Here is a 25,916-nt window from a genome sequence, read left to right as displayed (position 1 = left end):
TTTCCCTTCTCCATCATTGAGTGGCATCCATTCCCAATGCGCAAGGGGAAGACTGGATCGGCACGGGCCTCTTTTGCCATTGCTCCGACTTGTCTTTTATGCTTTTTTTTGGTCCGGCTGGGTTTCACGTGGCCAAAAGGCGTGGAGGGAGCTGGGAGGGAGCGCCTGGGACGGACGGTACTTGGTGCCAAAAGAGGGAGTTAGCACGCCAGTCAATTACACACAGCAGTTTTTATTGATTTTTCAACAGCTCATGCACACGTGCGCCGAGAGCCTTGGATGGCCCACGAGGATGCGTCCGGTCATGCCGTCCAGCTGCGGTTCATGTCCACCAGCTCCATGCCCTCGCAGTACGAGCGCGGCCTGGACGTCCGAACCTGCGCATCCGAGACAAGGAAAGATGCTAAGCTAACATAGCATATGACTCAACGAGGAGCCACCGTATCAAGGAGCGACGCTCGCTCCGAAAAGTGCAAACCGTAGTTTGGCAGATGCTAACCAGTTAGCATTAGGGGTTAACATTATTTTTAATAAAAGTTGCATTTGGGATTTTGAGGGAATTGTATTCATCTTTGGGACACACGGCTGTAACAGCATGTAGAGTAAATGTGATTTATTTTATTTTTTTTCCCCCACTCACCGAGTGGGGAGTCCGGGGGGCGGCCAGCTGCCGCAGCAGCGGGAAGGGCGTCCAGTGGATGGGCTCCACCGGCCAGCTGCACACCGACAAATCGCTGGCCTTGCCCGAGTCCAGAACGCCGTCGCCCGTGCTCAGCTCGCTGCCGCACCAACCGTACTGAGAGCTGACACAGCCATTAACGGAGATGTCAGACTGTCCCTGAAGGCAACAAGTGGTTTGGACTTGCCTTATACCTGTCTGGGTAAATGGTGTTGAGGGGCGCGGCGCGGCTGGTGCAGGCAGAGGAGGCGGAGGCGGAGGCGAGCGACAAGGTGTCATCGTGGTAGCAGCACGGCCGATCCAGAGCTCGCATGTGCAGCAGCTCGTCGGAGCGCGTGAACGCCGGATTGTCCATCGAGTCGACGGAAGGCGCCGACGCCGAGCGCGGCCAGAAGCGAGATGACAGCTCGTCGAAATGGTTGAAGCGCCGGTAGCTGCAAACACAATTGCGCAATTTTATGATGGACTAAAAAATTCAATCGTTTAAAATGATGTGAAACAAATTTATTAGGTAAAGGAGATTTTCTTTTAAATAATTATGAAATGCACAATGAATACGAAATCTATTGGAAACAATTATTACAGAACATTTAAAATACTAAAAATAAACACGTGGGTGTGTGTATGGAGGGGTGCGAGTGGGTAGAAAATGGAGTAATGACCTGCCATATCCAGCAGATGGCAGCAAAGATATAAAAACCAACTACTTGCGTGCTTCCACCAATTTTGTGCTGCACACTACCAACACCTACTGGACTGGAGTAAAACAGCACGTGTGTGTGCGTACCTGCTTCGGGTCTGGTCCACTTTAGCTTGGATGAGAGCAGCTCGGTAGCGTCTGACGGCCACGAAGGCCAGCGTGCCGATCACGGCCACGGCCACAACCAAGATGGAGGCGCACGTGCACACCAGACGAGCCCGCGTCATCCGGACGTCACAGCGCGAGCCCATGAACCAGAAGTCCTCGCCCACCAGGCAGCTGATGGGAGCGCCCCGTTCAAACCGGACATTCGCTGCCTAGGTGTGAACACGTGCGTGCGTACCGACACACGGGAAGTTGTCCGGGGTGGTGCGTGCAGACGCCGTGATGATGGCAGAAATCGAAATGGCAGTCGGAGGAGCAGCTGTAGTTGTTAGCGGGTCCCGAAAGGCAACGGAAGCCCGCCGGACACCCGAGCAGCCAATGGCAAACGTCCGCCTGCAGCCCTGCGACGCACATGTGCCCAGCTTAGCTTAGCTTAGCTTATCTTATCTTAGCTTAGTTTATTTTAGCTTAGCTTATCTTAGCTTAGCTTAGTTTAGCCTAGCCTTCTTTGTCTTTCAAATCAAAACCCAGATTGCGATGGTGCCATCGCCTAGCGATACCAGAATAAAACTGATCGTCAAACCTCCCAGTGTGACGTTGACCACCTCGGAGCCTCTGAAGCTCCTCCCCCGCCGTGCCACCTCGTCCAGTCCCGTCCGGCGCAGGAGCGAGGAGGCGCCGGAGGCCGAGAGCCAGAGCAGAGCGCCCACGCTGTGGAACTCCAGCAGCATCTGCACAGCGCGGCCGCTGGGAAGAGGGGAGAAAAACCGTCGGGTGGGTGCCACGCCGCTCACGGGATCGGCAGGCCCCCTCGCTCACCTGCCCCATGCCGCCAACATCCGGCGGAACCCCGGCGCCTTCCGCAGGTAAGGTTCCACCTGCAACGGCAAAGTTCAGCTCCAAACTTGACATCCCCACACTTTGACCTCCTCATCTGGTCTTCATTCATCAAATGAGGGATTCATAAAAACACACACACACGACATGTCTAAAATGCTAAAAAGGCTCCCACCCACCCAAGCACCGGTTTCCTTCTCCAGGTCGGGACCAGAAGCCGAGCTGGAATCTTCCACGATGATCTGCAGCAGTAGCTCGATAGTCTCCACTGAAAGAAGTTAGAACCAAAACCTGGTCTATACATGCACATTGGTCTATCCATACTGGCACACACACACACCTCTGATGGTGGCAGCCTGGTCCGGCACCACGTAGACTTTGGGTACGCGGGTCGTGGCAGAACTCAAAGGTGTCGAAGCAGACTGGACTTCCACGATCAGCTGCCGAGTTGTCACGATTTTTTCCTCAGTCACCAGCGTTTCTTGTGTGATCTGGGTCGGGGTCGGGTAGGCCTGGGTCAGAACGTCCAGGAGGGATGGAGACACAGCAGGGTTCTTTAGCGTCGTTGGTGTAGCGTAGAGGGTGTCGTCCGTGTTCCGGGAGCCTCCAAAACCCAAAACCCTTGCAGATGCCGTCTCGGTTTGGCCGTGGAAGAAGTCTCCAGGTGTTCCTGTCGTATCCTCGGTGTCCCCGACGCTCGAGACCCTCAGCTGTCCGATTGTTGCAGCCTCCGAGCCAGAAAAGGTCTGAACTCTGGAGGGCAAAATGGTGCCTCCACCAGGCGGGATTTCTGGCGTTGCCATCACGTCCTGCGAAAGGCCTAAATCCAGAACCTCCTCCTGGGTTGTATCTCGTGACCTTCCCGTAACATCTTCAGAACTCGCTGTGCTCACCGATGAGCTCGGAACCTCTCTGGATGACAGAAAGGTACTCACGTGGGTCGACAGTCCAGACCTTTCCGTCCCATTCTCAGAGAACCCAACCCTCAAGACTTCAGCTTGGGGCGTATTTGGAGGCGTTCCTGTTTGGTTCTTAGAGTCAGACAAATCCAGAACCCTTGAGGATGTCGAAAAAACGGGTGTGCTTGTTCTTATCGGGGATCCCCCCAATCCAAGGACCTGGGTTGTTCCCATACCGTCCACATAATCCGTCTTGGCGCTTGTGCGGGACCAAAGTCTGGGCGTTCCCGTTTCATCCTCCAACCCTGATGAGTTCTGGGTCCTTCCCGATACCATGCTGGCATCTCTGGTGGTCCAAGTAGAACCAGGGAACCGTGCCGTCCCCTCTGTGCCATCTGGCAGTCGTGGGGTTTTTGGGGTACTTTGCGACAAGTCTGTTCGGGACCACGTAGAACCCAGAACCGGGGTGTGTTTCCTGAACATCTCATTCGATGATGTCCGACCGCGCTTCTGTAAGTAAATTGTGTCCGTGGTACCGGCAGGGGTCGCGAGGCGGGCCCATCTGGTCGGGGCTGACGTCACGGGTGGAAAAGCGGACCGCCCCGAGGTGTGAGCTCCACGCGTCCCCTCTGGCATTCCTGGATTTGTTTGGGTTTCTAGGGTCAGCACCAGCGTCTCCGGAAGGTGGCTGACAGATGTTTCCGCTCCATTGTTCCCAACTTCCTCAGGAAGTTGGAGAGCTTCGCTATCATGGCTCCCAGACCCGGTAAGGGGCGTGGCAGGACCAGACTCAGATCCAGAGGGTTCTTGTGTGCTCGTGTCGTCGGACCCGGCCTGAGATGGACTGTGGAAGACTCTGTCGGAATGTGGCTCCTCTGTGGAATTCCGTGGCTCTTCCTGGACTGGACGAGCAAGACACAGAAAGAAAGAAAGTCGTGAAGGACGACAAGAACAACAAAGCTTCTGTCTGGCTCACTCATGAACACACACACACATTTGTCGCTTGCATAGTAAACATGCACACACTCTCTTTCTCACACATACCAAGATAAGAACTTTCCAGAATGTTTGCCTTTTCCCAAACGAGGTCAGAGTGAAAACACAAATGTTATTAGGACGACTCTAGGTGGGTCACACAAACTCAATTTCTTACTGACAAGCAACTATATTCACATCCTGGCAGCACAGAAAAAAAAAAAAAAAACTCAATTAAATAAAATATAAAATAAATAAATAAATATGTCAAAATTAAACAACAACAAAAATACATGTGTAAATAAATAAATAAATAAACACACACCTCTCAATATTATGCCTAATTGCTTTCTAATACTTCTTGGGCCATTTTGGGGAAACCTTTTCTGTGTCCTCCATGGATTCTGCCTAGCAACTTACTTATTGACGTGCTTTATATTTAATACAGGAGACTCCCGACATAGTATCGATTCTAAAAAAAACGGATTTTGGAAATTGTGACATGGAAGGTTTCAGCCCGATGCCAGCGAAAGGTCTTCTTGGAATTGCTTCCTTCCTTATTTCAAAATCACCTTTGGGTGCTTGGAATTGGGGCTCAAGCTGGAGGCTACCAGGCCCTTTGGAATTGCTTCATCCCTTCTCGTAAAGGGCCCGAGCTCTGTCAGTGCCTCGTTAAAGTCACTTTGTTGCTTATTATTTTGGGGGGGGGGGGGACCGAGCCCCGCCACCAGTGGACAAAACCCATGAAAATGGGAGCCATGCTGTGAAGTGGCCATTTTGCTTTGAAGCAGCCGTTTTAGGACAGCAAACTGGTTGATTCTCCGCTCTAATTGGACATCAAGGAAGTCTGACAAAAGCTTTGTGCCTCATTAGCGGCTTCCAGAGTGGATACCTCCACCAAGGCTTCTTTGACATTCTCAAGAAATAAATGATAACCTGAACGATATTATCAGCAGAAGAGTGGAACCTGTTCACTTGACATGTTGCATTTCCACAGCCCCCCCAACCTGGATCTGATCAGGATTTAAACCTTATTTGCGTTAAGTACAATCTGAGGAAAATGGCTAAAAACGACAATTAGATAAGCGTGGACTGTATTGAAAAGATTTTTTCATTTGGTTCACATTACCTTCAAGAATCACCCGAATTGGTTGAAATCATCACAGGTGTATAAACACATACACTGGATGTTAAAATCAATATTAATGTTTTCATTTTATTTGCTTGACAATCAAGCACATCTCACAGTGTGTGAAAACAAAACTGCTTATATCATGTCAGATTTAACAAACGTGCACAAATGTCCTATTTATAAAAAACAAACAACGGACAATTGAAAAATATTAATCTAATAGAAAATAATTTTGGCACCTAACAAGTTGGAGTTGAATCAGCTTTTAGAGAAATAAAACAGTGAATTTTGGAGGACGTTCATGCCCAAGTGTAAAATCCAAACCTCCCTTAATGCAGATGCTTTTTTTTTTTTGTCTACACTTCAACGAACCCGAGCAAACAAACGTTCATAATGGATAAATAGGATTATTTTTGCTTACCTGTTGTGACGACGGCGGCGGCGAGCACCAAGCAGACGTGGAACAACTGCATGTCCGGTTCCCTTCACACATGTCGGGAAGGAGGTCTCCAAAATGGACACACGACCTCCACATGTCACACCTCAAGCTCTCTGTCTTCTTGAAACTTCCTAGCTCCTCAAAGGATCCACTATGTTCCTCCTCCTCTCGTCTGCAATGAGATCCACGTGTGCGTAGCCGCTGCGGCGGGCGAAGGAACGGACGCGCGTGGCCTGCAGACGAAGAGGCGACACGCGCGGCCGCAGCTCCCGGTTGATGCTGGATGGAGGGAGGGAGGGAGGGCAGGGGGGAGGTAGAGAGAGAGGGAGGCGAAGCGCCACACAATCCACCACACCTATGACAGCATCCACGCACGGTAAGACACAGCAGCTCCCATTCCGCTCTAGCGCGCCTCCACCCCATTCTGAGGCCACACCTGGTACTGCAGTCTGCCTGACAGGTTCAAACCAGCAGAAAGGAAGCTTGAAATCGGAAACACCAAAGGTCTTGAGCCGTTTTTATTTCATCATCACGTTCCATCGACCCGTGAGGTGGCTACGCTAGACGCTCAACCGGACAAGTCAAGAAAGTTGAGACACTTATAAATAAAATAAAAAAAAAAAAGAGGACTTTTATTTCGACAGCTCAGATGGATAACGAAGGTTTTAAAAGCGGTCATTTTTTTGTTATGCAGGAACAGGAGGGCAATGGAATTGCGTTTTTTTTGGTTTTCTGGAGGGGAAAAAAGTGCAGGACAGGCTTTTTCTCGTGTGACGTGCACTTTCAACCATCTGCGTGATAATCTGTTACATTGCAAAAATATTAGATCGGCGTTACGTCTTTGCACCATTGGGACAAAGACTGATGGGTGCATGGTGTGTGTGTGTGTGTGTGTGTGTGTGTGTGTGCGGTCAGCCAGTGCGCACGATAATGTGCACCCCGGAGTCGGTAAAAACGGGACCGCTCATCTCTCCGATCTTGAGTGCAAAAGAGGCTTCTTCGAAAGGTTTCTGCATTTGACCTGAGGGGTGCAAAACATACACACGCATTACGTGACGAGAGGTCAATTAACGCGGGTCAAGTTGGAAAAGGGATCAGCGACCTTTGCCAAAGAGTCCCAAGTCTCCGCCGCTTTTGGCTGAACTGCAATCGCTGAATTGGGAAGCCAGGTTCTCAAACTTGTCCTCTTCCGACTTGATCCGCTCGATGTAGTCTGAGAAGGACATCGTTTGATTCCAAACAGAAAAGGGCGAGGCGGCGGACGAGGACCCGGCGACTTACTCTGAATCAGCTCGACGGCCTCGTCTTTGGACCGCGTGATGTTCTGCTCCCGCCAGGAAGACGGCCGGCGGGACTGGTTGTGCTTGACCAGGAGGTGTGAGCAGCGCACCTGGCAAACAAACCAAAAAGGAGAACCGCTTAAATGATGACCGGCTCACCTGAGAGAATTCCAAACAGGTCCAAACAGCACATTACCTTATCTGGCTCTCCACGGGAGTCTCCCGCTGCGGGTCGTTCCCACTGGCTGGCGTTGGTCACGTGGTTGAAGTAATACACCTTGCCTGCAGACACAGCAGAATTAGCAATGATATTTATCAACCACAAAGTCCCGTCCCAAAACCGGCAATGGGCGTGTAGCGATTCTAACTGGTCCACCTTGGTGAGTACCCATACATACAATAACGGCAATAATCTTCATATTTCAGCAGCCAATGAGAAGGGGACACTCATTTAATTGGCACGATGACAACATTTAAGGGTAAAGCTTCAAAGTTTGCATTTATATGACAATCGGATTTCATGCAGGAGTCTCAAAAGCTGAAAATGTCGACCAAACATTCTTTTAAAAGAAAACTTGATAGGCACAGTGACGTCACACAGGCCCAGGGGCGGATCGGCTCGCGCGCCAATATCATTTGCAAACTTTTACAACAAATTGTAATAAGTATATTTGACTACACGTTACAATTAATATCACTCTTGGCCTCGCGTCGCTTAAGTTGTACCTGGCTAGCTTAGCGCTAATTGATCAGCCGCAATGCTGATTCGGTTTGCTAGTCGCCAAGCTAGGTTGCACATTACATTGCGGAGATAGCAAACAAGCCAGCCGGTTTGCGGCCTCTCGTCACGCCCGTTCGGTCACCTGAGTTGCGGCTCATTCTCTTCTCCCAGCCCCCTGGTAACGCGTCTTCGTCTGCCATTGTTACTCACTATACCGTCACAGGTTTTCCTCCCTAAAAGTGACAAATCCAAATGGAGAGAGAAATCGTGTGCGAGGGCAACTACAACACTTTGCGACAATCACCGACACGTTTACGGCTCTCGCGTTGTTTTGCCCTTTAGCCCCGCCTTTGTTTGGAACGTCTCTGCCATTGGCCAATAGGAGCTGTCGTACGTACTTTTTTTTTTTATTGGCGTACACAAGCTAACGCTGCATTTCGACGGCAACGTAGCAACGTTAAAATCTTGAATTTTGCTCCTCTACTGCTGATTTTAAGGGTAAAAACAACAACTTTCACTATTATTTTAAACAATTTGTTATTTTAACCCCCGCGCTTGCATATTGTGAAACGTTTCCGTAAATAACATTGCACCGCCTCGCATATTAGCTTGCATTCAACAAATCACGCGACTTGCGTTTTAGGTTTTATTTCCTTCCGACGTTCGTAACGTTTGTCTCGGCAGATACAACGACAAGATGATCGAAGTGGTGTGCAACGATCGTCTGGGCAAGAAAGTCCGGGTAAAGTGCAAGTATCCTTGACGTTGAAAGCGGCCGAATCGTATAATAATCACCGTGTGGTTCATTGAACGGTTTGTTCCACGACGCATGGTTTTGTACTAGCTATGGATGACGTCACGTGTGCGTTTCCTCAACAAGTCAACCTTCCAGCTCTGAGGACACCATCGGAGACCTGAAGAAGCTCATTGCAGCTCAGACGGGGACGCGTTATGACAAAATAGTCTTGAAGAAATGGTAAGCAAACTTTTTTTTGTTTTGTCCAATCGGCAGCAAGATGATGTCAAGTTTGGTGTCTGTATATTTTTTTAATTATAATATTATTCTCTGTGCAGGTACACCATATTCAAGGACCACGTGTCACTGGGCGACTGTATCCTTTCCACTTGACATGCTGCTGTGTGATGAATTTTAAGACGAGTATTTTAGCTGGCAAAGCCTGAGGATTTTTACAAGTATCCATGCTGGTATCGTGAGTTGATGAGTTTGACGTTTGACTTAACTGAGTTTCCCAGATGAGATCCACGATGGCATGAACCTGGAGTTGTACTACCAGTGAAAGCAAGGCTCAATTGGTTTGGAAATGACATCATTAGAATTGACCAGGACAAAAAAATAATCTGAGCGTCATGTTGTGATTTTTGTTTTTTAAATATATTTTGGAAATAAAGTGGTTATTTACCCACCGTTGTGCAAAGTGAGTCTTTGCTTCATGAATAAAAGTTTGGCCTTGAAATAACACAACATTGACCACATAATAGTCTCATGGAATCCTTAAAGTCCACGTTATCAATAAAATAGAGATTATTTTGGAGAATGGCAAGAAAAATTAGTGACTTAGCTCCCCTAGAATATAAACACGCACACCCGTCTCAATGGCGTGACGGAGCGGGCAGGTCAACTGTAGTCCGAGAAGTCCTCGTCCACGTAGTTGGCGGGGAAGAAGCCCACCTGGGCAACAGCCACGGTGAGTCCCTCAAAGCATGACGCTGTGTACATTTTCCATGTTTGGCTCTCGCTCACCTTGCCGTAGACTTCTCCTTTCCACCAGCCGCTTTGGCCTTTCCTGGACAGGATCCTGATGGTGTCTCCCTCGCGCAGCGACAGCTCCGAGCGGTCGCGGGCCGAGAAGTCGTACCTGGCTCTCGCTATGCCGAAAGTGCGCCCGCCCCCTCCTGCTGTTGTGTGTGATGTTTCGCATTTTTCTCTCTCACTGAGATGATTTTTAATTTGCTTGAACAGAAGCACCAACCTTTGACGGCGTCGCGGGGCTTGTGGTCATTACTCTGCTCGGCTTGCTTGTAGGGCGTGCGCAGCGTGGTGTCCACGTCCTTGATGCACTCCTTCAGGGAGGTCTGCTGGTAGAACTCGATCATCTCCTACGACAATACACCCGAGGGAATATCATCAATTCATCGTTAGGCACAGCAACAGATAATATAAATGACAAACGTGATCCTGAGGGACCTACCACCAAACCCTTGAAGGCCTTCTTCTCGTTGATGCGGAACAGGCCGTCACAGGAGGTGATTTTAATGTGTTTGATGTCCATGTTGAACCTGCCAAAGTAGAACACACTTTTAACATTGGCCAGAAGGGCAATTGTGCTGTGCTGAATCTTACTTGATGCTGATGGCGAACTCTCCGCCGTCCTTCTGCCGGACCAGGTAGGTTCCGTCGGAGCGCGACACGAGAAGCTCCTTGGAGGCGGGCCGGTCCATGTTGCCCGCAAACCTGAGAGCGCAGCGAGGCCGATAAGAAAAGATGATTAGTTCATGTGCAATGATGTAATATAGGAAATATAAAGTTGAAATGCGCTTCTTTAAAAAAACATGACAATGAACAAATGTAAGGATTCAATTCAACTAGATTTGATCATATAAAACAAGAAAATAAAACTGCTGTTGCACTCACCAGCTGAAAGCAGACAGGTCCGGTGTGGGCCTCTGTGGGAAAAGGTTGAGATCAGGCTGATCCAATCAATCAATCACTTTTAGATTCATAGTTTGGTGACTTTCAGCGGGTATAAAAAGTCTACACACCCATGCTCAAATGCCAAGTTTTTGAAAAAGAGACCATCAGAATGTTTGGTTCAAGAAAAGAAAATTAAAACTATTTGTGAGGGGGGGGGGGAGGGGGGGTTGATAAAGTTGCACAAGTTTGCACACCCTCTTATGACAGGGAATGCGTCTGCTTCCAGATTTGTCCAATCACATTTAAGTCGACTTTTTTTTTTTCAGAAAAAGCCACATGGCGCTTTCTACTCACACACGAGAAGGGCACAACTCTGCCGCAGGGGAACCAGCCCGTCTGACCTCCGTTCAAGTTTCTGCCCTGAGGGACATCCAAACAGACGCTTTGCGACATTCGAATAAGTTGAGCGCGTGTCGCGCAGCCGACGTACCTCCCACCACGACAGCTCCACCTCCGCCCGCATCAGCTCCACCACGTCGCCCTTGGAGAGGAGCAGCGGGCAGCCAAAGCCGACGGGTGGCGGCGGCAGGCCGAAGTACTCCTGACTCGCCTCCATCTTGGGCAATCCTGAGCATCCGTGGAGGATAAAGATAGAAAAGAAGAAATAGAAAGTCGTCACAACCATATTCAAAGTTCCCCAGTGCTGTGAAATTTGCTCCCGTATTGCTTACCGATGCCGGCGCTCCCTTTGGACCTATTCTGAAGGCAACAAAGGAGAAAAGGATCAAAAAGAATTCAGCGCAATTACTTCAGAGGACGAGGAATGAGCGTCGTGTGAGACTCACTTTTCTCGCAGTGGTTGAATGGTCTGAAAAAGTCACATGATCAGTGTTAACGATCCCAACAAAACAGATGGACACGCCCACTTTTATTTTTTTTTTGTGATTTCAGATTTTTTCTAGAACCTATCTGTTATTTACAGAAACAAATGTACTTAGCTCCCATTTTTGTGTGCCCAGTTTCATACAAAAGTAGTACTTTGGCGCCATCTTTTTGCCTATTGGGGCGATACCTGAATCTGTAGCGACTGACCTGAGCGGCGCCCGCAAGGCGGCAATCTGCCCAAGCACTCTTTATGGGCGGCCGTTTTGCAGCGCGAGCAGCGGTAGCCCTGGAAGAAGATCCCTCTGAGGCAACGGAAGGAGGACAAGAGAGAAGGTCAAGCCTCTGGATTTGGAGAGCGAGCGGCAAGGCTGAGACAGACCTCAGCAGCATGGAGCAGGCCTTGCAACACGCCGTCTCCTCAAAGTTGTGCATCTGGAAATCGTGGTTGTTTGCCACGGCGTTCTCGGGACACATGTTGGATCTGCCCACGCATTTAGCCACATGAGGAAACCTCCAAAAAAGGAACTTTCGCACTTTTTCCAAACTTACTGAGCCATCTCAAACTGCTCCAGCCATTTCTTCTTCAGTTCTCGTGTTTTGAAGTACAAGTCGTAGCCGCACTTCCCGTTGGAGTCCAGCAAGAGGAACAGGTAGGACCACTGCGGACACCAAGCCAGCCTTTGTTAGGGTCGCATCCCTTGGCCAAGCTCAAACCAAAGCGCACCTTCTTTTTGTCCTTCTCGCCCCCCGTCTCGTCTCGCACTTGGTATTGCTGGAGCGCGATGATCTCCCTGAGCTCAAACGTCTCGCCGCTCTTCTTCTTGCACACAAACATGGCCTTGTCGAAGAGGAACGCGTATCTGTGGACCACATTCAATTTAATATGAAAAAAAGCAGAGAGAGGGGAAGAAAAAAAAAAAAAACAACAACTCACCTTTCCTGTTTGGACTTCTTCTCTGTGCTGCAGATTTTGAGCTCTCCGTCCATTTTGGGGCGGCCAAAGAGGGCCAACGACTGTGACTAGAATTATTAAAAAAATTAAATAAAAATAAAGCAAAAATAAAACACAATTAAAAAAAAAATAAACTAATTTATTTATTTATTTGATTTAACTTTGAAAATAATGCTGCCAGACGTTTGAACACACACGGCGGCGGCCTCACTAAATGGCGACCCACACACACACACACATCAGCTCACCATGTTCTCGATGGACAACTGGAAGGTGGTGATCTGCTTGAGGATCTCGTTGTCTCGCTTCACCTCGTTGACACATTGCGCCAGGTCCTGGTGGATCAAATGACCATAGCGGGTATCAAAAGTCAACACACCCCTTCTACTCAGGAAATGCCTACTTGAAAAGCTGAACTTTATTATAAACGCAAAATGGTGGCAAGTGTCGTACACGCACAAACTCACTCGCATGGCGTCAAGAGCCGTGCGCAGGTTCTCCTTGTCTGACGGGTCGCTGGTGTGTTTGACCAGCTCCTGGAGATGAACAAAGCACAATTCAATTTCAGCTTTTATTGGACAGAGATTTTTTTTTTTTTAACGGGAATATTCAAATTAAGATACCTGCAAGAGCAGAGGGTATTTGAGGACCCTCTGCATGGGCACCATAAGAAGATCCCTGAGGGAGAATTTGCCGCTGTTTGCTCTCATGGAACACACCTGAGAAACGAGACAAGATGAAGGGAAAAGTCCAAAGAAGCAGACCTAAGGCTTTTGTGCACCTCCAGCTTCATCCTGAGGTCCTCTCTGCTACCAGACAGTTTGTCCAGATGCTTGGTGGCCGTCTCCACCTGACTGCAGTAGTGGCCGTAGAGCAGGAGCCTCTCCTTGTAGTTGACAAACACCCGGTGGAGGTTCTTGGCCCCGTTGGCGACGGAACTCCGGATCTCGTCCGAAAGTTCTCGATGTACGCTGGACAAATCCTACACGCGCCGATGATGTTCACAGTACAAATCCACATTCAAAACTTGAGTGCGCACGAGTGAAACAAGTCATCATGTTATTCCTAAATAGCGGGACAGAAACATGTGTGTGCATTAAACACCAAATAAAAATAAAATAAATTAAATAAATAATAAAAATAATAAATAAATAAACAAGCTCCATAAATAAATATGTAAGTAAATAAATAAAACAACAACAATCAGGTACTCGTCTGAGGATGTACTATTTATAAAAATAAAAAAAACATTCAGCACAAATCCTTCTTGGAGCGAATCCGTGTGTACCTGTATGTTGACAAAGATGCTCTCGAGGTCCTGAGCCTGGAGGAATTTTTCCAGAGGCTTCTTGAAGTGCTGATGATAATGGAAATAAATGAGCACCACATCCGTGCGAGCATGCGTGCGCATGGAGACGCATCCCACCAGTAAAATCGATTCCAGAGTATCCGAGTACTTTTCTTCCGTCTGCTTGATCTCCTGGAGGCAGCACTCTCGCTTGTCCACCCCGGGCTTCTGAGACGTTCACAAAAAAATACACGCTTAGGGGAGCAGGTCGGAAGGTCGACCGGGAACCCGAGAGAACTCACGATCGCGGGCTGTTCGACCGTCCTCATCAAGTCTTCGTAGATCTCATCCCCTTCCGCCTCGGCGTCCTCCACGCAGTCGTACAAGTCGTCCGCTTCATCGACCGTGTCGCTGCGGAGCACCGTCGGTTACAAAGACGTACGCTTGATTTCTTTGGCGTCAGAATCGGAGCGCTTGCTTACTCGATGTGGTCCGACAGGCCGTTGTAGATGTCGTCATCGGAAATGTCTACTCCCATCGGGAAAGGTCTGCAGGACGGCATTCATTGCGTGATTACCTTGTACTTTTTTTTTTTTTCACAATAACGATGTACTCACTGGAATCCTCTTTGTGTAGCAATGGGTGAGTGAGACAAGACGGACAAAGTGCTAAGCACCTGTCGCACAAGAAAACACATAAAAAAAAAAAATTCAATGAATTTTAAAGTCCAGTGACACGCTATTTGCATTATATCAACAAAACACGAGCTACTCACCTTGGCAAAGTCGCGCACGTCGAACAGGTCAAAGGCCTCAAACAGCTCGCTCTTCCTCAGCTGGAACTTGTTCTGACACACACCCAGGAAGGTCCGAATGTTCTTCAGGCACAGGAACTGGGGGAGAAAGCGTTACAAATGACCATTCATTCATACAGCTACGCAACAGGAACTCAAAAGTACATCTTCAACAACTTGTCTGGAACATAACTGTAATGACAAGCAGACGCCAAGAGATGGCAGTGTTGCATTATGGTCATTGTAAAACTAACTAACGCTAGCATGGAAAGACAGAAAATTATTTTGCCGTGGTGAGCGTTGTTAACTCGTTTGATCAGATGTGGGTCAAAAAAGTGCTGCGTATGACAAAGACATCACGTGACACAAATGAGGTAGTGGACAAAGCAATACGAATGACAGGAACCACAAAAATAACCGCCGAGAGCGCCAATGCAGAAGGTGGGCGGGGCATGACAGATGACATTTTACATAACTTCCTGTATGTGTGTGTCACACAGTGCATTCCCGAGTGACATAGTCTGTTACGACCCGGACGTGTCCAAACATACGATTGGCCCCATGGGGGATTTCCCAAAGGTTCACGTTTGTGAAACACGGGCACGCACACTCGGCACTGAAAATAAAAAGTCGGCCAACGGCACCAAAAAAATTTAAATGCTTGCATCATGAAAGGTGGAAAAAGTATTGGAAAATACCTTGGAACAGGGGTGTGTTGACTTTTTCTATCCGCCCTTACCTGGGACATCTGCGGGCGCAGGTTGATTTCTCTCAGGTTGATGGCCAGAGGCAGCAGGTTGTTGAGAAGCTGGCACAGCAGCACGCCGTCTCTCAGGGCCTGAGCGAGGTCACACACCTGACACACATACACACGCACAAATGTCATTTTCAAAGCTAGAAGCGACGCTAATGGAGTGGCGAGAACGCGTGGCTTCACCTGGGCGCCCTCCCACGTGACACGGTGCGTCTCTGGCAAGACGCGGCACCCGATCAGCCATTTTGCACACTGGCGCCACAACTCCATCTTGTCCTGTTAGGAAGCGCGCACACTGTCAAGCAATCAGCTGATCCACATTTGGGCAGTTTGCACGTTTTCATCGTTTGATAAAAGCTTTCATCGTTTTGAAAAGGCTTGGTGTTTGCTTTTCATTTTTTGTGTTCTAAGCAGTATTTGACAAAAACATCTCGAAGCACGGTACTGTGTCATAAACAAGAATTCTCGAACAAATGACCTTCCTCGGGGGGTTAGTCCCGAACCCCATTGAAAAGTGAAAGTACTTTCTTTTTCTTTGTATTTCCTGTCAGCCTGGATGCTCATACAACCTCCTGCAGGTCAGTTGTGGTACTGCGACAACCATGGCTATGTTTCAAGTGTATGTTCTTTTTGAATAAATCAAAAACTATAAGACCAGTAACGACAAACAAGCACTGATTTTGCTTTCCCATGTCGTGTGTTGGATCGCTTGCATAAATCGTAAAAAAAAAAAGAAAATCCCAAAAGTTGATTCAAAATGTTACATTCATATGCGTGGGCCTACTTCTTAAACGGACAATTCACACAAACACACACACACACCAGTCAGAGCCATAAAAACCTGTTATGTGGTCATGAAAACGACACCTTCAACTTTCACTTCCTGTAGATTGTCCCAACACTTCTGTTCATAAGGCCATTTTTGCTTTTTATTCAAGTCCACACACTCCAAAGACGGGCAAAAGAAAGAAGTCACTCACCTTCAGACGCTTCCTCGGTGCGGACGGTCGTTTCTCGTCTATGACTTCATTGTCACATTCTGTCGTTCCGCTTCTGTTTGGCAGTGGGTGTTCTTTAGTTCCGTCGTGGTACTTCCTTTTTCCTGACACATGCAGTCACGGTCGGGCAAACGGCAAGGCTGTTGCTACGGCAACCTGAGAGTCACACCGAGTCAGATGCGCAGTTTAATCATTTAACTTCCCACGATGATGTAAGAATCAAACAATGAAGAAAGGATGTGAAAGTATCTCAAAATATAAATGGGATCAATTGTAAAAAAAAGAAAAAGTGTTCTTGTTTTGTCCTGTAGAGGTCGCTGTGATTCTGAGCAGCCGACAGAAACCACGTTCGTCATCTCAGTGACCATGATTGCTTTTAAGGCTGAAAAGGATGATTTCACTGATTCTTAGAAATAGTCACTTTTGTTAAAGTAAATTTGTTTTGATATCAAGCTTGAGGAAAAAAAAAATGCATATTTTTCGAGGATAAAAAGTGAAGTCTAAAATAACGTTTTTAAATTCACAGACCAAATCAAGTGGGAGCCTAAAAGTAAAAAAAGTGTTTATTTAAGAAAAAAACTTGGAACATGAGAATAAATTTGTTTTTGAGATAAATTTTTGAGAACAGTATTTTTTCCATTTGTCTTGTGAAAAATAAAGAAAACAGTTTCTTTCTGAGATCAACACTTCTATGAGAACATTCCTTTTTTTTTTCAAAAAAAAATATGTATTTTGGCAAGATAAAAAGTACACAAAATGCTGTCAAAGGCAAATTTGGTCTTTGAACGAGTCTCCTAATTGATTTGAATGCACATTATTTGACGACTCCAAGTACATCATGACTTTTTGCACACACACACACACTCACTGGAGTGCCTGCGCGTCTCACCTGTGACACGTTGACAGCTCCGTTTTCACACGCACACCCTTCGCTTCGCGTCGTCTTTGACATGCCAGGATCCGCCCGGGCCCGCTCCCCAACGCGCGCTCCCATTGGTTGGCGGCGTTGCAGCGGTGCCGTGCCATTGGCTTCCTCTGCGAGGGGGACAAGGTGAGACACGGCCGGTTAGTGACCAGTTGGATACGGGAAAAGCGGGAGAAAGTGAAAGGTCGCACGGAAGCGCTCCCGGAATTTCGGAGGAGCCGGCCGGATTCTGGAGCAAAGTGCTCGACTTGACGGAGGTCATGCTGCCTGCCACTTTCTGCTGCTGATTGTTTTCGTCAGACATGAATAATCGCTCCATCGCTTGGTGGCTGCGGCAGATCGGCTTGCCTCAGTATACCAAGGCTCTGGAGAGTGAATATTACGGACTGGAGGTATGTCAAAGTCTGGCCAGAAATCGATCTGGAGACATTTGAACCTCAGATGCTAGAAATGGTGCCCAAAGTACGGCCTGGGGGCCGTTTGAGGCCTTCAATGAGTTCTTCCTTCGCCCGGCGCATTTTCAAATAATACATTCAAAACACAGCCTGCGTTAGGAGTTTTGAGAAAAGTTAGTTTTTGAAAAAAAATAATCTCTAATTCATTTTTTATATTTAATTTCTGTCTAATTTCTAATTTTGGATCAGCACCACTACTAAAATCTGGTATCGCTACTCACCCATGTTTTTTTTTTAAATTCTAGATGAAAACATTCTTATTTTACTTTTTAAAGATTTCATAAAAGTCACAATATTGAGATTGAAGTCCTGACCATGTGAATTTAGGGTCTGCTGAACGTGAACGACGACGAGCTGAAGCAGGCGGGGATCGAGGATGCCTCGCACAGAGAAACTATCATGGCTGAGCTTCTGAGGCACCGCCAGAAGCTCTACCCTCACTTAGGTAAACTCTACTCCAAATAGTCACATGTACAAGACACGCTTTATCGAGCTACAACCCACTTTTCACCAACTTGGACTTCACTGAGGTCATCGTGAGCACGCGCAGCTTCTGTTACTATGACAACTGGAGGACGGACGGCATCTACCGTAACCCGAAGCCAGAGTGTTGCGGGTGGGGGAGTGGTGCCTATAAACAATACAAGCATTTTCTTTCAAGGAGTCAGCACTTTGCACACTTGTTAACATTTACACTGCAAATCTGCTCAGGCAAAAAAAAAAACCCAGCCAACTTTGAGCCTCTAAAAACAAAGAATATGGCCGGGCCAATGAATCCTGGTTTTGGAGAATGCCACATAGCTTATCTTGCTGGGCTGACAGCGAATGTTGACACGTTCCTCTTTTGAAATTCCCCCAATCCTCTCAGGTGTGCAAATGGAGCGCAGAGCGACCAGGAAGTACTCGCTGGGCTCGTCCTTGGATTTGGTGAGAGCATGGCCGCACAACGACAGTGACTGAAGTCATGTTAAGAAGAAGGAAGGAAGGAAAAAAAAAAAAAAGTTGATTACCGCTTCCCCCAGGTGAAGCCAAGGCAGGATCTTTTCCGCCAGAGTGTCCTGCCCCGCCTCCACCGCGCTGACAAGAAACATCGCCTGTCCGCGTCCTGCACGCAGCTGCGGCCCCTGGAAGAGGATCACGCTTCTGGCACGCTGGACGGCTGTCGAGAAAGCAAGCGCAGGTATACACGCTTGCAAAAACACGTCTTGCCATATTAGAGGGAGAGGATTTGTTGTCCTTGATTTTCATAGTCAATTGTCTTCTCTTAAAAAAAGATTTCAATCCACTCGTGTTAGCAGTAATGATTAACCAACCGCTCGCTTGTAAAATCGGCGGTCCTAAAGTCAAGTAGTAGCCACTCACTGCCAATTGCATCTTCACACCAAGCTAGAGGTGAAAAGAATAGATTGAAGGGGGGAAATGTACACAAGTGTTCAACTACCGTAATTTTCGGACTATAAGTTGCGTTTTTTTTTTCATAGTTTGGGTGGGTGGGGGGGGGGTGTCGACTTGTAATCAGGAGCGACTTATATACATATGTTTTTTTTTCACTTTTTTGGGCATTTTATGGCTGGTACGACTCATACTCCGGTGCGACTTATAGTCCGAAAATTACGGTATTTAGTTCTAAGTGTATATGTAGCTGCTTGTGGGCCACCTTGAATAAGCTGTTTGAAATATAACACACACATTTAAAACCAACAGTTTAGCTGGCAGAAACTCGCACGACACCTTGACAACAGTTTGCAAAACCTGGACTAAAAGTATATATATATAAATTGTAGCAAATCTATATTTTATATTTGCACAAATTATTTTCGATAATGACCATTTTAAATGATCACAAATTTATATTTTATGTGATAACGATTCTCTCAATCATTAGTGATAAGAAAAGTGTCATTGTGCACCCTGCTTTCTATTCACCTCCGCCAGTTTTGACATGTTCAGATGATCACTTCCACAAGTTTCCTAGAAAATCACAATGCCCCACCACCGATGAGCTCTTTTTACAACGGGCCCCTCGCAGGGCTTTGCCCGCGGGCACCACGTTGTTACTCACGGTTGAAAGACATTTCGTTCGTGATAAAAAAAGACGCCAGGCAGTGGCTTACTTGATGACAGGTGAAAGAGGCGGCCCGACTTGTATCGGTATCCGAGGAATGTGTTCAGATAGCGGCTTTCGGGCCACGCGGCCCCGGGCGGGGGAGAGGGAGTGCCCGGGAAAGCTTGTGGGAACATGCCTGCCGTCGGGGAAGGAGGTGGGGGGGCCGACCAACTGAGGGAAGGAGGAGAAAAAAAAAGGAGGGCCGCGGCGGCGAGCTGGGAGGGACCGGGTCGAAGGTTCTTGTTTCTCTCTCGGAGTCCCTTCCGGAGCGCAGACCGTCAACATGTTCGGGACGAGCGAGCAGTGAACGGACGGCACTGACAGGTAGGGAAGAGCCGCTTGGCTTCGGGACTTGAGTTGTTTTGGGACAAACCTCGCGAGTTCACGCGAGATGTTCAACGGATCATATTTAACGCGCGTACGTGACGTGTGTTGCGACATGTCAAGCTTCAATAAATGGGTATTGACTTTTTTTTTTTTTAAATCCAAGTAGCGCGCCCCATTTTGTTCTCTTCAGTAGCATGTTTTCAGCCCAAACTTTCTTGACATTTGCCTGACAAATATTGATCATGGGCCAACCAGGTATTTGTTGCTAGGCAGACTTTTTACGCGCGTGCTCAGGTGTGCAAGACAACGCCCCAAAAAGAGGATGTTACTCACACTGTACAGAACGTAATTATATGATAGACATGTTTGCTGTTACCTTTGGCGTTTTATTGGACTTTAACTCCTTACTCTTTGAGGTGTTACGATACTTTTGGGGGTTACTTTTGACTTTTAATAACAGGCTTGTGACCAGTAGGTTTCTAGTAGTGATGCCACAATTGATCAATGAATTGATGATTATTAATTCATTGACAACTATTTTCATGACTGATTGTTTGACATACAATTGGCCAAATTTCCAGCTTCTCACCAGTAAATACTCTCAACACAGTAATAACAATTTGTGCTCAAATATGACATAAAAAGCTATGGCTTTAGGAGGGGGAGCATGTTCATATTAATTTTCATGTTTTTGTCTTATTTAACTTTAATGAGCGCAGCTTTGCAACCGGTGGCGTAGCATGGCAAGTCGAAGTTTAAACCCGGTAGGATACAGCTGTGTCCTCCTTTTTGTTTTTTGTTTTTTCACCCACACGCCAGTCACATTAGCGCCCGACATTAGCATCTGCTTGATAAAAAAAAAGTGCACATAATTGAAATTTAATTAACTACATTGTTTCTATTCTCTGGTGTGTTTGTGCCAGCTAGCAACGTTTTCCACTTCCGATGTTCCCTTGAAATAACATTTGTTGACTTGCCGCATTGTCAGTCCGTGCACGTGTTGTATCAATGAGCTGTTTATTCCCACCGGCAGCGTTTCCTGTTTGGTTCTGCTTTCAATCGGCTAGAGTGGAACAAGAAAGACATTGTGTTAAAGGTCCAAATAAAAGCCTTGAAATGTCACCAATGCCTCCGGCGGGGCAATGGTCATGTGTGCCCCGAAGCCGAGCAGTCCCTTGAGGCGCGAGGTGGCGACGGGAGGAAGGAAGGACGGGAAAAGGGCGCCTGGAAAACAGGAGGTTTGCTCGCGGCTGACGCATTGTCCGCCAAATGTCTGGAAAAAAAATACGGGAGTGTCATATCGTGACAAGCTGGACACCAAAGCAGGCTGCTAGCTTAAAGGGTATGACGTTAGCGTGAGTGCACCAAAATTGCTTTGGTCACTTGTCAATTTTGTTTTCCAGCAAAAGGAGGAGCCTCGCCGTATACTTGAGCCGGCTGAAGGTAAAGACGAATCGCACGGCGACGCAACGTGCGTTACGCGTTTGACGCGAGGCGACGTGCCGCGCAGGTGTTTAGTGGTCACAAGGAGATGGACGCGCTGAAGAAGGAACTGGAGGAAGAGCTGAAGCTTAGCACCGAGGACCCCAGGAGCCATGCCTGGTACCACGGACCCCTCACCAGAGAGGTGCAAGCGTCGACTGAAAATTCACGCAAATACGATACAAATGGAAAAACCAACAGCGGATGTCCTCCAGGGTGCCGAGGCTCTTTTCGACAGGGACGGGGACTTCCTGGTGCGAGACTCCAGCTCGTCTCCGGGCGACTACGTCCTCAGCTGCTACTGGAGGAACGAGCCCATGCACTTCAAGATCATACGGGTGGTGCTGAGACCCAAAAAGGTGCGGCGGCGGCGGGCTTCAGTCTCTTCATAGACATTTCAAAGATGCTACTTTTGGCACGGGCGAAGCTGATTTGTTCACCGATTTCCAATGCCGCCTTGCCCTGAAATGTGCGTGAGGCAGGGCTACTCCCGGGAGCTGTTCCAGTTCGAAGAGGACCGCTTCGACAACGTCCCCGCCCTGATCCGCTTCTACGTGGGGGACCGGCGGCCCATCTCCCAGGCCTCGGGCGCCATCATCTTCCACCCGCTGACCAGGACGCTTCCTTTGCGCGTCATCGCCGAGCGCCAGCGGGCCGCCGAGGCCAAGTCGCACGTGGAACGCGGCAAACGGCTCAGCTTCAGCAGCGCGCCGGGAGACGCCCTGCACGCCAACCCGCTGCTCAGGTGAGCGAAGGGTGGACATCCACGTCAGTTCCCGTTAAACCTCACTTCCTGTGCGGCAGGAGCGGGAGTCACCCCGGTAACCTGGAGAACCTCGGATGCAGGCCTTTGCTCCAGTCGGCCCAGTCGGACAGCAACCTAAGGCCAGGTACTTGTCGCCTGTCACACAGAGAGTGGCTCAAAAACACTCGCGTTAAGAGGTCCGTCCCAATACTTTTGTCCACACCCTCGGCCGAGCATCATCATGGGTACGCTTCCGCACGCAGGCACTCCTCAGAAGGCCAAAGCGGAAGACGCCGGCCCCCCTCCCATTTCGCCGGTGTTCCGCACGGGGAGCGAGCCTCTTCTCAGCCCCAAGCCGCAGCAAACGCGCACGTGTCACCCCGGTAACGTCACGAGCCGACCAAAAACCATCAGCGGGCGAGATCTTGATTGGTCCTCTGGGCTTAGGTGGGGGCGTGACGCTGCGGGGTTCTGATGGACAGCTGCACTCTCGAGCGCCCCCCAAACCTCTCCGGATCTCTGTTGTGTTCCCCAAAACCTCGCTACTCGCCACGCCTTTGGACCGGGACGACGACCCGTCCGTTTTCTACGACGAGCTGGTCGTTCAGGTCTGACACGGATAATTCTTCGAAAAGTCTTTTCCAGGAAGTGTGAAAAGTTTGCTCTCCTGGGTTCAGGTGCCTCAGTCCCGGCGCAAGGGTCACGTCGATCGACTTCGGGCGGAGGAAAAGTGGCAGAGCAGGGCTCGGATCACCGAGACCTCCTTCGGCTTCCTGGAGGCGGAAAACAGCGAGGAGGCGGCGTCCCGTCTGCCGCGACTGCCCGACAAGGAGCATTTTGAACGTCCTCAGGTTGCGTCTCCCCCGTGCAACACGACACGTCCGTAGATTCCATCTCGAAATTTTCTCCGTCTCAGGTGGAATGGAGCTCCTGCTTCCAGCTGGACCGCTTCAAGTCACTGCTGCTGCCGGACAACAACCGTCCGCTGGAGCCCAGCGTCCTGCTGGAGCTGAAGGAGCTCTTCGCCCGCACGGACCCCAACACCACCGCGCTGCACCTTCTCAGCGTGGACTGCCAGGCGGCGCGCATCGTGGGCGTGACGGCCGAGCAGAGGCGCACCATGGGCGTGGCCTCGGGTCTGGAGCTCATCACGCTGCCGCACGGCCGTCAGTTGCGGCAAGATCTGCTTGAGAGGTACCAAAGGAAATATTCAAAGGAGAAAAAAAGAAAAGAAAACGAGTATCTAAGCCCCCCCCCAGGCATCATCTGATCGCCTTGGGCGTGGCCGTGGACATCCTGGGCTGCACGGGCACGGTGAGCCAACGGGCCACGGTGCTGCACAGGTTCATCCTCCTGGCGCAAGCTCTCAAGGAGCACGCCCACGACCTCTACGCCTTCTCGGCCGTCATGAAGGCGTTGGACATGCCTCAGGTGGGACGGTAGCGCTCTTCCAATGTGTGGCGGTTGTGTAGAGGTTATGAAAAGTCTACACACCCACTTCCGCCTGGGCCTCCACTGACTCCACTAGGTGGTGCGGCTGCAAATGACGTGGCGCCTGCTGCGGAGGAACCACACGGAGAGCGCCGTCCTGTTCGAGAAGACCCTCAAGCCTTTCATGAATTCGCTCAACGACAGCGACGGTAAGGCCACAAAGAATGAGCCGAGGTCCTCGGCAGAGGTGGGCCAGCCTCGAGTAACAATAATACCGCTACTTTTGAAACTACACATCAAAATGAACCCAAATTTTGCCAGTAGCCATAGTATAGCGCCATCTACTGGCGAGCATTTTGATGTCAGATTGTATCACGGATCAAGTTCCTAAAATTGGACTTTCTCCCCTCTGTGTCGAGAATGCATTTCGGGGGTTCCGGTGGCCGTGCCGCACCTGATTCCCGTGCTGCTGCAGATGGAGGACCTGGACTTCCTGGAGGACAGCCACCGAGGCTGCCAAATGCTCTTTGACCTCTTGCAGGCGGCTCGGCGACACGCCGCGCAGGCACGCCAACACCAGGAGCACGCCAAAGCTCTGCTCGCAAGTACGCATTCACACACTCCTTGCCACTCCTAATATTATGATATTTTTTGTTTTCTATTCTTTTTCTAAGAATTTAAATATTCTAATGTTACAACTTGAAAAAACAAGGACTTGTTGGGAAAAGAAAAAGCTTATTATCTTCACAACATCTTTACGTCTTGAGAATAATTATTGTATTCATTCATTTCACTTTGGGAACAAGTTTCAACATTGCATTCTCTTGTTTACAATACATCTCTTCCATTTCAAATTTTGCTGGACGTACATTCAAAATCTTGATTACAGTTTACTCCATTAGCACGAAATGGCTAATTAGCATCCATCATTATAATGTGCTAATTAGCCGGTAAATAAGTAGAAATAGACAATGACAATAAATCACAGCCATATGAAAAGGGAAAGATTGTGAAAGTACATCAACCACGTCAGGACAAATATTGTTCACGGCGTCACAAAACAATTTAGAAAAAAGTCTCAAATCGCCAGACACGGAATTAGCGGCTAGCGGTTAGCATGCTAAACCAAGCTAATTGAATGGACTCACCCATTTGCCTTCTTTCACAGTCGCGTGCTCGAACATGAATGACAGCGCGCTTGTGCTGGTGAAAATTGAGCGAAGATTGAAGTCAAAATTTTTGAAACTTGAAAAAAATTAAACTCAAGCCGAACTTCAAAAGGGGAGCCACCCTTTGCCCGGTGTACGATTCGCGCCGTAATTTGTAGGAAATGACGTCAGAACTGACGTCGTCAACGTCAGCCCTTACGAAAATGACGTAATACGCCACGTCCGGCAGCCAAAATCACGTGATGAGATCACGCTCATCCGCGTGACATTTAAAGGAACGAAACAAAAGCAGCAATTTAAAAAATATTACAGGCATTTAATAATAATTGCATACTAGTATCAAACATTTTAAAAATATACTATAAATAATAATTACCAATCATAATTATTAGTATTTTATTTTGTAAGGAAATGTGACTTTATTCACATACAGTTTCAAACCAGAAATATTCCTTTCTGCTAATGTTTCGACATTATTATCATTACATTATTATCACTTCACTCAGAAATAATGTCTTAACGTCAACATTTTTATTTAAAACAATCTTTGTAACGGTGTGATGGTATTCTAAATCAAATAGCATTTATTGCAAAGGTGAATTTCAAAATGTAAAATCAAAGAAACCAAACCTTGACCTTCGACCCCTCTAGGCGGCTGGACGCCTGTTCCCGAGTTGCTGGAGGCCTTCCGGACCGAGTTCGCCCTGCGACTCTTCTGGGGCCAGTCGGGAGCGGAGGCGGACAGCAAGGAACGCCATGAGAAGTTTGACAAAATTCTCTGCGTGCTCTCGGATAAACTGGAACTGGTGGACATCGGACCCGAACAGAAGCAGCAGCCTCTCAGCTGAGACCGTGGGGAATAGCTTTCCTGATCAAAATGTGATTTTGTCCGTCAATCCTGCAAATGCCATTCAATTTTTACGTGGACCGCAGCCCATCAAGGCAGTTGGACAAACTTCTAATTTGATGATCAAAATATGGTTGTTGTTTTTTTTTATGATTTCAAAGAGTGGACAATTGTCCGCTACATTATGTTTCACAAATCGTGGACATATGTTGGACTGAGCCGCCACCGTCACACTACCAAATGTTTTTGTTCGCTCGTGTACATATCGGCTAATAAATGTTTATTTTTCTTTTGTTTTTCTCGTGCATTATTTCGAGCTTGACAAGGAACACGGCCGC

General features: G+C 48.3%; 5 protein-coding genes across 9 annotated transcripts; 2 read left to right on the top strand and 3 right to left on the bottom strand.

Moving 5' to 3' along the window:
- Nucleotides 1-212: 212 nt before the first annotated feature.
- si:ch211-14k19.8 (uncharacterized) lies at nucleotides 213-6,034 on the bottom strand. The gene is made up of 10 exons (XM_061275298.1): nucleotides 5,749-6,034; nucleotides 2,662-4,122; nucleotides 2,501-2,589; nucleotides 2,304-2,362; nucleotides 2,068-2,231; nucleotides 1,723-1,885; nucleotides 1,467-1,658; nucleotides 874-1,113; nucleotides 641-803; nucleotides 213-377 (listed from the first exon to the last, which is right to left on the bottom strand). Exons 1-10 carry the CDS (start codon nucleotides 5,798-5,800, stop codon nucleotides 303-305), a joined length of 2,658 nt encoding a protein of 885 aa, XP_061131282.1. The 5' UTR covers nucleotides 5,801-6,034; the 3' UTR covers nucleotides 213-302.
- A 345-nt stretch (nucleotides 6,035-6,379) lies between these two features.
- pin1 (peptidylprolyl cis/trans isomerase, NIMA-interacting 1) lies at nucleotides 6,380-8,115 on the bottom strand. Its single transcript, XM_061275462.1, has 5 exons — nucleotides 7,910-8,115; nucleotides 7,243-7,328; nucleotides 7,048-7,156; nucleotides 6,869-6,979; nucleotides 6,380-6,787 (listed from the first exon to the last, which is right to left on the bottom strand). The coding sequence occupies exons 1-5, from the start codon at nucleotides 7,965-7,967 to the stop codon at nucleotides 6,678-6,680; spliced, it is 474 nt and encodes a 157-aa protein (XP_061131446.1). The 5' UTR covers nucleotides 7,968-8,115; the 3' UTR covers nucleotides 6,380-6,677.
- A 12-nt stretch (nucleotides 8,116-8,127) lies between these two features.
- ubl5 (ubiquitin like 5) lies at nucleotides 8,128-9,192 on the top strand. 2 transcript variants are annotated; one of them, XM_061275463.1, is made up of 5 exons: nucleotides 8,128-8,265; nucleotides 8,452-8,520; nucleotides 8,660-8,743; nucleotides 8,842-8,879; nucleotides 9,022-9,192. In XM_061275463.1, the coding sequence occupies exons 2-5, from the start codon at nucleotides 8,465-8,467 to the stop codon at nucleotides 9,063-9,065; spliced, it is 222 nt and encodes a 73-aa protein (XP_061131447.1). In that variant the 5' UTR covers nucleotides 8,128-8,265; nucleotides 8,452-8,464; the 3' UTR covers nucleotides 9,066-9,192. The 2 variants fall into 2 exon arrangements, with proteins under 2 accessions (XP_061131447.1, XP_061131448.1); XM_061275464.1 differs by having other exon boundaries at nucleotides 8,172-8,265; nucleotides 8,411-8,520.
- LOC133151996 (proto-oncogene vav-like) lies at nucleotides 9,139-18,622 on the bottom strand. Of its 2 annotated transcripts, none has more exons than XM_061275454.1 (30): nucleotides 18,481-18,622; nucleotides 16,980-17,125; nucleotides 16,073-16,246; nucleotides 15,276-15,368; nucleotides 15,078-15,194; nucleotides 14,321-14,437; nucleotides 14,163-14,221; nucleotides 14,028-14,093; nucleotides 13,848-13,956; nucleotides 13,684-13,773; nucleotides 13,546-13,614; nucleotides 13,039-13,239; nucleotides 12,881-12,976; nucleotides 12,725-12,793; nucleotides 12,506-12,592; nucleotides 12,240-12,325; nucleotides 12,030-12,165; nucleotides 11,855-11,964; nucleotides 11,685-11,786; nucleotides 11,513-11,607; nucleotides 11,266-11,288; nucleotides 11,152-11,179; nucleotides 10,911-11,047; nucleotides 10,775-10,840; nucleotides 10,421-10,452; nucleotides 10,130-10,240; nucleotides 9,978-10,065; nucleotides 9,759-9,885; nucleotides 9,530-9,684; nucleotides 9,139-9,457 (listed from the first exon to the last, which is right to left on the bottom strand). In XM_061275454.1, the coding sequence occupies exons 4-30, from the start codon at nucleotides 15,360-15,362 to the stop codon at nucleotides 9,404-9,406; spliced, it is 2,517 nt and encodes an 838-aa protein (XP_061131438.1). In that variant the 5' UTR covers nucleotides 15,363-15,368; nucleotides 16,073-16,246; nucleotides 16,980-17,125; nucleotides 18,481-18,622; the 3' UTR covers nucleotides 9,139-9,403. The 2 variants fall into 2 exon arrangements, with proteins under 2 accessions (XP_061131438.1, XP_061131439.1); XM_061275455.1 differs by having other exon boundaries at nucleotides 9,530-9,681.
- On the top strand, nucleotides 17,127-25,874 carry sh2d3a (SH2 domain containing 3A). 3 transcript variants are annotated; one of them, XM_061275457.1, is made up of 17 exons: nucleotides 17,127-17,407; nucleotides 17,798-17,915; nucleotides 18,339-18,397; nucleotides 18,493-18,650; nucleotides 21,308-21,347; nucleotides 21,415-21,531; nucleotides 21,602-21,745; nucleotides 21,869-22,131; nucleotides 22,191-22,276; nucleotides 22,395-22,514; nucleotides 22,579-22,739; nucleotides 22,809-22,982; nucleotides 23,048-23,325; nucleotides 23,391-23,562; nucleotides 23,660-23,771; nucleotides 23,982-24,167; nucleotides 25,383-25,874. In XM_061275457.1, exons 1-17 carry the CDS (start codon nucleotides 17,318-17,320, stop codon nucleotides 25,577-25,579), a joined length of 2,475 nt encoding a protein of 824 aa, XP_061131441.1. In that variant the 5' UTR covers nucleotides 17,127-17,317; the 3' UTR covers nucleotides 25,580-25,874. The 3 variants fall into 3 exon arrangements, with proteins under 3 accessions (XP_061131441.1, XP_061131442.1, XP_061131443.1); XM_061275458.1 differs by lacking the exons at nucleotides 17,127-17,407; nucleotides 17,798-17,915; nucleotides 18,339-18,397; nucleotides 18,493-18,650 and adding an exon at nucleotides 19,761-19,901; XM_061275459.1 differs by lacking the exons at nucleotides 17,127-17,407; nucleotides 17,798-17,915; nucleotides 18,339-18,397; nucleotides 18,493-18,650 and adding an exon at nucleotides 19,988-21,246.
- The last annotated feature ends 42 nt before the right edge of the window (nucleotides 25,875-25,916 follow it).

This window comes from Syngnathus typhle, linkage group LG3 (genome assembly GCF_033458585.1).
Source record: "Syngnathus typhle isolate RoL2023-S1 ecotype Sweden linkage group LG3, RoL_Styp_1.0, whole genome shotgun sequence".
Taxonomy (NCBI): domain Eukaryota; kingdom Metazoa; phylum Chordata; class Actinopteri; order Syngnathiformes; family Syngnathidae; genus Syngnathus; species Syngnathus typhle.
The sequence above is the reverse complement of the archived record's forward strand: the minus strand, read 5'-3'. Positions and strand labels throughout refer to the sequence as shown.